Source organism: Engraulis encrasicolus, chromosome 17, assembly GCF_034702125.1.
Source record: "Engraulis encrasicolus isolate BLACKSEA-1 chromosome 17, IST_EnEncr_1.0, whole genome shotgun sequence".
Classification (NCBI taxonomy): domain Eukaryota; kingdom Metazoa; phylum Chordata; class Actinopteri; order Clupeiformes; family Engraulidae; genus Engraulis; species Engraulis encrasicolus.
In genome coordinates, this window is record NC_085873.1 from 1,686,997 (window position 1) to 1,696,996 (window position 10,000).

General features: G+C 44.2%; 1 protein-coding gene and 2 non-coding genes across 3 annotated transcripts in view; all 3 read right to left on the reverse strand.

The window, feature by feature from the left end:
- The window catches only part of LOC134467678 (probable E3 ubiquitin-protein ligase HECTD2), a 38,227-nt gene that overhangs the window by 27,463 nt on the left and 764 nt on the right, over positions 1-10,000 (reverse strand). Inside the window, exons 2-4 of the mRNA XM_063221531.1 lie at positions 9,239-9,365; positions 2,393-2,543; positions 609-711 (exon numbers count right to left, since the gene is read on the reverse strand). Of these exons, the coding sequence (XP_063077601.1) occupies positions 609-711; positions 2,393-2,543; positions 9,239-9,365 (381 nt within the window). The remainder of the gene's footprint in view (positions 1-608; positions 712-2,392; positions 2,544-9,238; positions 9,366-10,000) is intronic.
- Positions 776-859, reverse strand: trnal-uaa (transfer RNA leucine (anticodon UAA)). Its single transcript has one exon. It is a non-coding gene; the product is annotated as a tRNA-Leu (tRNA).
- Positions 1,583-1,666, reverse strand: trnal-uaa (transfer RNA leucine (anticodon UAA)). Its single transcript has one exon. It is a non-coding gene; the product is annotated as a tRNA-Leu (tRNA).

Sequence of the window (10,000 nt, forward strand, 5' to 3'; positions counted from 1 at the left end):
GGCAAGGAGCACAGACAGCGGAGGAAAGGAGGGAGGGAGACTGGAACGGAAAAGAGAGAGGGCTGCCTCACCTTATCCTATAACTAGAAGTATAGGGAGAGGAGAAGGGAGAGAGCCTCACCTTATTATACTATAACTAGTACAGCATTCAGCAGGTGTAGCGGTGCACATTTTGAGGGGATGTTTGAGGTAGCGGGCCCTCTCTCAATTATGAATGAGACAGTTCCTCTTCCAACCTTTAAGTCACAGCTCACGGAGGATGGCAAAATGAATTCTTAACTGCCTTTCACCCTCACAATTTCTTGAGCTACTTATATCATGTCTTTGATCATTGTTGTAAAAGCAGTAAAGCACTTTGTCAAATTAAGTCGTCAAAGAAGGAGTGAAAGGGGAAAAGTCAGACCAAGACTGAGGAGAAGGTAATGAAAGAGGCACAGGTGATGTGAGATTGTGAGCGGGCCAAAAGAGGTGAGAGAACTGGGAATGAGGAAATACAAGAGAGAAATAACAAAGGAAGAGGATAGATGGAAGATGATGACAGAGGCCATAAGAAACAGAGAGTCAAAAAAGTGAAAGATAAAAAGATAGAGGGACAGAGTCTACCTCACCTTAAAGGCTGCATTGAGTTCCAAAAAGGAGTCGAATGTGGTCAAGTAAAAATCATGGACGTGCTTCCAGTCACCTGAGAGGGTGGCCTTCTCAATATCTTCCCTGTAGTGACGACAGAAACAAAATATACATGATAACTACAAAACATTGAAACAAAATACGATATTACCAGGAGTGGGGTTCGAACCCACGAGGACATCTAGTCCATTGGATCTTAAGTCCAACGCCTTAACCACTCGGCCATCCTGGTACACTCCCCAGACCTTTTCAGAGTTCCGAGTAGATTTAAGTAATTCGGCCATCCTGGATCCCGTAATCCAAAACCAAGAGCAAGCAGAAGAAGTTCAATTTTACTTCATACTGTATAATACCCCATGCCACTAAGGCAGCAAGGTTATTGTGGGAGGCTGGTTACCACTGATTTTTTGGTTCACCGTTTACCTCCAGGGTACAGCACTACAGAGGTTCCCACTATGCACGGGCCAAGCAGAACCACCATATGTGTTGCTGGTCCAATACATCACCAGGAGAGGGGATTGAATCCACGAGGACACCATGCCCATTGGGTTTTAAGTCCAACACTTTAACCACTCGGCCATCCTGGTACCATTTATGCAATCCCAAAGGAAATTTGTAGTGGCACAACATACAGAAAGTGTAGGATATTGTCGATGGTGACAGAATATGGTACTATACTTCTCTGCATAACCTCATAGGTTTGGGGTTTGGTTTTTGCAGGCCCAAGGGGAGCATCTTGTGTGTTGCTGGTTCAACACATTAACAGGAGTGGGGTTTGGACCCATGAGGACATTTCGTCCATTGGATCTTAAATCCAACGACCTAAACCACTCGGCCATTCTGGTAAACTCTACCCTGGAGGTGTGTTACGACATGGCTTTTTTGGTTCGCCATTTCCCTCAAACAGAGGTTCCACTATGCACGAACCAAAGAGGACCAAGCTGGTCCAACACATTACCAGGAGTGGGATTCGAACCCACGAGGACATTATGTCCATTGGATCTTAAGTCCAACGCCTTAACCACTCGCCCATCCTGGTATGCACATAGCTAATGGTGCTAAAGTAGCAGCTTCCAAAAGTAGTGATAAAAAAGGCTGGTAGCACATGCTGGGATGGAATGCATCTATCGATGATGACAGCTTTAAACATTCTACTAGGAGCAGGGTTTGAACCCACAAGGATATCATGTCCATTGGATCTTCAGTACAACACCGTAGCCATTCAGCAATCCCGGTTCACTCATATCCACATTCAGCCCATTGTTTCAAGACTGTACCAAGCAAGGAGGGTGGGCGCTTGCGCTCTTTTACAACTTCCACAAGGTTTTTGCATCATCAATGTCAGGGAATGTATGGACAACACCAGAAGTGGAGTTTGAACCCACGAAGACATCAAGTCCATTGCGGGGTAAGTCCAACGTCAAAGTGAAATGTCAAACATCATAGTCAAGGGGGTTTGAAATTCAAATGGGAGGTACATGTAGTGTGGTTGATTTTATAAACGGCAGTTATAATTCAATAAAAATCCCACCGATCATCAGGAAAGGCACATTAAGACATTGGTAACATAGGTAGCACAGAGACGGGTGGAGGTGACAACTCAGTTCAATTCAAAAGATTTCAGAAGGTTTATTGTCATGACCAACAGTAATTGCATTGCCAAAGCACAAAATATAATGAACATTAATGGACATTATTCCTTGATTTGTACTTTATACACAATTATATAAGGAACATGTGTGTGCGTGTGTGTGCATGTACTCACTGAAACTCTTTGGTTGTCTTGGTGCGTATGGGGATGATGGGGTCAGACGGGTAGCGGGCTTTGACCTCGGGGGGCAGAATGTCCAGGGAGATGCGATGCTTCTGCTTCACGGCCGCACAGATTGGGGGGAGATCTCTCACGAACCCCCCCACTGAACGAGAGAGAGAGAGAGAGAGAGAGAGAGAGAGAGAGAGAGAGAGAGAGAGAGAGAGAGAGAGAGAGAGAGAGAGAGAGAGACAGACAGAAAGAGCAAGAGCAAGAGCAAGAGCAAGAGACAGACAGACAGACAGACAGACAGACAGAAAGACAGACAGACAGACAGACAGACAGACAGATTGCAAGGGCATGGCAAAATTAAAAACAATTTAAATGCAAATATTTCCTTTCAACAACACTTCCATCAGCGATATACTGTACACATACTAGTGAACTAGGTACACAAACAGGGCCCTGAGTCCAATGTGAAGCTGGAGGCCTTTCTCAAGGTGACCTGAGCCAATGATGCTCATGCATGCAAGAGAGCAGTGATTATTAGCTCCTCCAATCATCCAACCTTTTCATCCCATGCTTGCATAGACATCAAACATGTCCTGCACCCCTCCAGTCAGTGATTAGGAACAGGTCCTTAATTACTAAGCCTCTGGAGGAGCACATAAGTGCCACAGAGAGCACTGTGGTCATCAGCACATACTCAGTAGCAGAGCTATAAATTTTTTCATCAGTAGCCAATTTGGCTAGTAGATGTGAAATCGTAATAGCCACACATACACTCTCTACCAGTCAAAGTGGCTAGTAAGTTTTCTTTTCTACCAACCAAACTGAGTTTTTACCAGCATTTGGTTGGTTGGCTGGTGTTGTTAATTTAGAGCCCTGCTCAGTACATATCCAGTAAGGCCCAAAGGAATAGACCGAACAAGGGGGAGAATGCTACAATATGCACATGTGCCAGCCATGGTTAGGAGTTTGGGCTAGGGTGTAAGGGTGCAAATTCAAATAGTTGCCCAGCAAGGATAGTGCCCAAATAGTGCCCAGCAAGGATACCTAGCAGGGAGGGATACCTAACCCCATATGTCAACAGGCAGGGTAAGCCATTACCCTGTACTGTAGGTAAATAACTTTATGTCACTTCGGGTCTCTGAAATACCCAGACAGCAACAAACTAGAAGTTCAGCTTCACAGGAAACTCCGAAACAATTCTGAAAAAATGTTTATTTACATTGCGAAATCCTGACAGGGAGGAAGTTGTGCATTTGTATTTCTTTAGGCGGAACACCGTGACTTAACAACACATAATTGGCTTCTGATGGCTAAGTGTAGGGGTAGGGGGAGTCTTTCAAGTCACCTCCTATCCGGGCAAAGCCAGCAATTACCACCACACACAAAAATGGCCTCCCCTCAGTCCTCATCTATGAAAAACGGCACTGGGACCCTCTCACTCCCATGATTGCTGTCATCTGTCAGGCGCTGTTGGCAACCAACAATCACCATTAACTGACTATCAGGCTGGCTGGTGCAATAGACGTGAGCATGGCATGAGTGGGGGGTTCACAGTTCAGGGAGGCAGGATATTATGTCGTCTGTCACTACATGTGGCCTGGCGAGTCAGCATATGAAAACATTATGCTGTCAATAATATGAAAAGTATTGTCTGATACCACGCCATTAGCGAAAAAGTGGAACCAACATGACACCTTGAAGACGAGTGTCCTACAAATACTGCAATTGTAACTGGATAAGTTTGGCAAACCCCCCTCTTTTTTTAGTCTGCGGTGATGAGATTGAAGGCCGCATTTCAGGTTTAAATGCTTTTTAACCTATTAAATGCTTCTGTGGCTTCTTTAATTTCCACTGCCTCAATTCTGCAATCCAAAACTATAAGAACATGGAGAGCATCCCATTAGATTTGAAGCATCCCCAAGCAACCCTATATCACCAAAATAATATGAATAACCATGTAAAGCTAACATTTCAGCTCATCAGTGCCAACTGTGTCTTGGCAACATACAGCTGTAAGTGACATCATGTTGATTTAACTGGATACTTAAGACCAAACTGATATAATGTGCCTTTTAAAGAGAACTTCAAAGGAGCAATATAGCCTGGGAGGGATTACACGTAATTGGGGCTACTATGATTGCAGCTTTGCCCTTCTGTGGGATGAACGCTAAGCCATACAGCCTAATACATTTAAAACAAAGGCAATGTCAGCGGCTATCTAATGTTTTATATTGCTGAACTGAAGCAACATTGATGGGAAAAATGAATTTTGTTATGTGTTTCCATACATTATGTGTTTCCTATTATTATTATTTCACAATGCTACTATCACTAATGTCAGGATCGTCACAATAGGACATACTGCAACGGAAAATGCACAACAATACCTCTTTTAATACATGTTCTACGTATCTCTTCTGTTCTTGCATTTTATATGTCTGTATGTGTAGTGTGTATAGGTTCTCTAGGTGTACTGTATGTGTACTGTCTCCGTCTAATTGTCTACGTCCACACCTTAAGTCCATGTCTATGTCTGCATGGGAAAGTAAAAAACGTCATTTCAATTCTTTGTATGACCTGACCAGCGCATGTAAAGAAAGTGACAATAAAGCCTACTTGACTTGACATTCTGCATCAGTCTCTGTCATTTGTCAGCAATTGTCAATACTCCTTACTTGCTCCTTATTAATTGGACTTTCGGTAAGCATCTTGTTTTTGCCAGTGAGTGACCATTCCCGATATTGCACACACATACTGTAATGTGGCTATGGAAAGGGAAACACACGGCACACAACATTGGAAACATCCTGTGTCTGTGTGAGTGTGTGTGCGTGCGTGCGTGCGTGCGTGCGTGTGTGCGTGTGTGTGTGTGTGTGTGTGTGTGTGTGTGTGTGTGTGTGTGTGTGTGTGTGTGTGTGTGTGTGTGTGTGTGTGTGTGTGTGTGTGTGTGTGTTGTGTGTTTGTCTGTGTGTGCGTGCCCGCATGCTAGCGTGTGCTTGTGCATGTGTGCACGCCTGCGTGACGTGTGTGGATCACACACATCAGCTATTCAACCTTGAGGGCATGCGGTGACATCGTGACACGGGGAACAATGTCGTGCGGTTTAAGAGGAACACACGGCGCTGCTCTGCATTCAAGACTTAAGGACGCACATCTGTGCTGGCCACCAACACTCCCGTGTCTGGACGGCTACTTTGTTTGATGTCGGGCACCGCACGGGGATAAAAACTCAAGCGCACATCTTGAAGTGTTCATTAATTCAAAGCAGAGCGTAAGGACTGCCTTTGAAATTCAATTAGATTTCTTTCTTTCTTTGTGTCTTTCAGTCTTTCTTTCTTTCTTTCTTTCTTTCTTTCTTTCTTTCTTTCTTTCTTTCTTTCGCTTGGCACAACATATTACATAGAGCATACAATTTATAGAGGTAAAGATCAACATCTGTTCTACACTTGGGATAAAAACTGAAAGTAATCACACCCACTTTTTTCTTAACTGGACACAGATTATACAATATATGTGTCTGGCTGAAACACAAACAAAAAATATCAATAATACTAACGGTTCAACTACGGAAACCAATATCCCAATTTTGCTGCAATTCTAGCTTTCTACAAATAGCCAGCCAAGTCCATGTACCAGTGAATGATGTGTGATAACCCACATAATATTAAGCCACGAAAAAAATACATAATTTTCAATGCATGTTTTTTGTACAATATATTACAAACGTAAAATAAAAAGGACAATGTTGCCTCTGTGCACATTTTGGCGTTAAACACAAACTCTGACCTCATTATTTTTATGCTTTTTTATGATTATTTCCCGACTGCTACTCTGTTATTATGTTATGACAGAGTTATGGACATTGACAACTTAATGTCATGATTTCAAACTTGAAGTTGTAATATGGACTGACCGGGCCCGCCTTGCGCCATCACCAAAAAACACAATTTAGGGTTAAAAATAACAGCCTAAGTCATCTGTATGAGCTCATTTGTAGAATGTGTCATTGCGCAGAAATTCCTCGGCTTGCAATAACGAACCCGCTAATTTGTCTGCCCTGTGTGTGTGTGTGTGTGTGTGTGTGTGTGTGTGTGTGTGTGTGTGTGTGTGTGTGTGTGTGTGTGTGTGTGTGTGTGTGTGCGTGCGTGTGCGTGTGCGTGTGCGTGTGCGCGTGTGTGTGTGCATGTGTGAGGATGTTAGAGAGTCCTGTGAGGTGACACCTACAGGATCTGATGTCACATGCGTGTATACAGGACACACATATACAGTAACGGCACAAATACACCTACCGCGACAACAGCGAGGCGAGCGACGGAAGTAATTGACTTTCTATTGAGTTGCGAGACAAAAGCGATTCTGGAGACTAGAGCGATTTGCGCAAATCCTTTCAACTTTCTATGACACGGTTCAGCGACAAGCCGCGACAGCCAATGACTGTAGAGAGGTCAGTGACCACAGTCAATGGGAATGTTTGAATGCTTTGCCTTCTGCTTGTAACGGACATACTGTAGTCTCTTCAATCGCGCGTATCGCTCTGTCGCTTGAATCGCATCGCGCCTGGTTCTATTCGTGCGGTAATACAGCATGTCACCGTGCACTGTCCTGCATGATGTGGCCATTTTAGTCGATGGCGATAGTTTACAAAGAAGCTGGCTGCTGATATTGATTAATCTGGTAACCTGGTAACCTGGTAACTTAAGCCATGTAACCACCCCAGTGTTTGTCCAGGTCCAGAGCAGTTAGGTATAAAATACAAAATATTTAAGTATTTTATAGAGTATCTATTACATTAGATAAGATCCTGCACTAGTGTTGTAATTAGATCAGTAAGGCTTATGCTTCATACCCGTCTGTGTCACGGGTCAGGACCATTTATAAATGATTTGTTAACCCAGAGCAGTAATGCTGCCCTTTGTGTGGTGTGTTGTGGTGCCTGTGTTGTGTGTTTCAAGTCAACAACAAACATGCTTGACATCTGGTAAGCTGAGTTGTGTTGTATTAGGGCATCGATGTAATGTTTACCCAGGTTATATCATCTCAACACAGAAGAGTGAACCTGTGGTGTGTGTGGTGTGGTTCCATTATATTTCTATTTGATCAGGTATGCATCAGAAACTAGCTTCAGTCAAGTCCAGTGACCTAATGTGTAAGGTCATGTCATCTCAACACAGATGAGTGAATCGGTGGTATGGTCCCCAGTGTAGTATACTGTACTTCTATTCTATCATGTATGCATCAAAAACAAGCCTAGGTTGTGCAAGAGCTGTTGTGTGACAGTCATGGGTAACCGCTTAGGGTGTCAAGCTTGTAGCCCAAAGGTTGCTGGTTAGACTCTGGACCTGGCAGTTTGGTGGGGGCAGTAATTAACCAGTGCTCTCGCTCATCCTCCTCCATGACTCAGGTACCCTGAGCATGGTACCTCCTTGGGGTGCTGTTTCGGACACTCCCTTCACGGGTGAGGCATAAAATGAGATTTAGTTGTGTGCTAAAGAGTGCTGTGTCACAATGACAATTAGTGTTTCCCAGGTGGGCTTTCAAGATAAGAGCATCTGTACTTTCCAAAGGTCATATCCTGAAACGAGCCCAATGTTGTGTACTCCACTTCCATGTGGTGCTATGAGTAGTGTTGCGACCGGTCCCAAGTTTACCTGCTTGTCCTGGTTTTCAATGCTCTGTGTGTGTCCTTGTTCGGTGTGCTGTATGCATAGCTAACCTTGTCAGATTGAAGGTATAGTATGGTATATTTGCATTCTGTGTATGAGTGTATCTGTATCTTAAAACAGCCCTGTATGATGTATGCCCATTCTGTTTGATCTGAGTGTACTGCCCAGGTCACACTGCCTCTTGAAACCTCCCAGTAGCCTATGGTGTATTCTTATTCCGTGTACTGTATGCATACCTGGCCGTAATGGATGCCAGGTAGGATTGTATATTCCTATTCTATGTACAGTGTGACTGTATGCCCTCGTCATGCTGTATCTTGAAATGTCTGAAAGGAAAGGTCCGCAACCGTTTGTTGCTGCCAATTTTTTTTATTTTAATTTAGTTTCGGACCATGAGTCATTCATCACAGTGCACAGTCCGAAACATCATGCCATTACATTTTTGGGAGCATCAAACTGTTTTGCGGACCTTTACTTTCCTTTCAGTTGTCTTATGTTTGGTCCAGCACCTGTGCTACTAATGTGCGTGCATTCTCTGACTTTTTGTATCTTGAAACGTGCCCTGTATGGTGTATTGCTATTCTGTAAAACTTGTGCATTAGCTGACCTTCTCGGATTGCAGGCAGTAATGCATAGTCCTACTTGGTGGTAGGTAGTACAGTACTGTATATGTCTATTCTCTGTATATTGGTATGACCAGGTCATACTGTATCTAGAAACAGACCCATATGGTGCATCCCTCTTCCATATGCCCTGTATGGTGTATTCCTATTCGGTAAAACTTGTGCATATAGCTGACCTTGTCGAATGAAAGTGAAGTGAAAGCCCATTGGGAAACTCCAACTCCCATTGTCATTCTGACACAGCACTCCAGTGAACATTGCACACAACAAAATTGCATTTATGCCTCACCCGTGCAAGGGGGCAGCCCTCAATGGCGCCCCTAAGGAGCAGTGCGGCGGGACGGTACCATGCTCAGGGTACCTCAGTCATGGAGGAGGATGGGGTAGAGCACTGGTTGATTAGCCTACTCCCCCCACCAACCTGGCGGGTCGGGAGCCGAACTGGCAACCTTTGTAATACAAGTCTGACGCCCTAACTGCTTACCCATGACTGCCCATGCATTTGGAAGCATCAGCTGGGTGTAATGTATTCCTGTTCCCCATGTACTATATGCATAGCTAACCTTGTCGGATGGCAGGTAGGATGAGGGGCAAGGACAGCCCGTGGCCGGCTGCTTCTCTCTTCTGACTCACGGAGGAGAAGAAGTTTCCATAGGCTGAGCAGGGCGCCTTCGATCCCCGCTCCAAACCCTGTCGTTGGGAGTACAAATCACTTTGATGGCAAGCGCTGAAGGATTTTCCACCAAAGATTTTCCCTTTTCTCTCTGTGTCTGTCTGACTCTCTCTCTCTCTCTCTCTCTCTCTCTCTCTCTCTCTCTCTCTCTCTCTCTCTCTCTCTCTCTCTCTCTCTCTCTCTCTCTCAGTCACACACACACACACACACACACACACACACACACACACACACACACACACACACACACACACACACACACACACACACACACACACACACACTTTCTCTTTCACGTTATCTACCTCTAATCAGCTTAGATGTTTGATAGTGGGCATTCTGAGGATTCACTGGCAACATTATTACCAGAATGACCAGACAGACATCAACTCTAAATTTAACCCTCTTCAAAATAAAGGCTGCCAGGGACAGATCATGACGCACCTCCGAGGATGCTCTGTCTGTGTCTCACTGCAGTAGTAGTACACACATAAACAAGCCAGAGCAGCTGTTTGTGGTGCAAAAATAATGTGAGATGCTGCCTTGGTAATATAGACAGGAAGTACCCTGGAACTAGCTACTTTTAACCTGTTCTGTCAAAATTAAACGTCAAGTTATTTTTGTAATTTGCTATTGTCTTAAGTAATTAAAA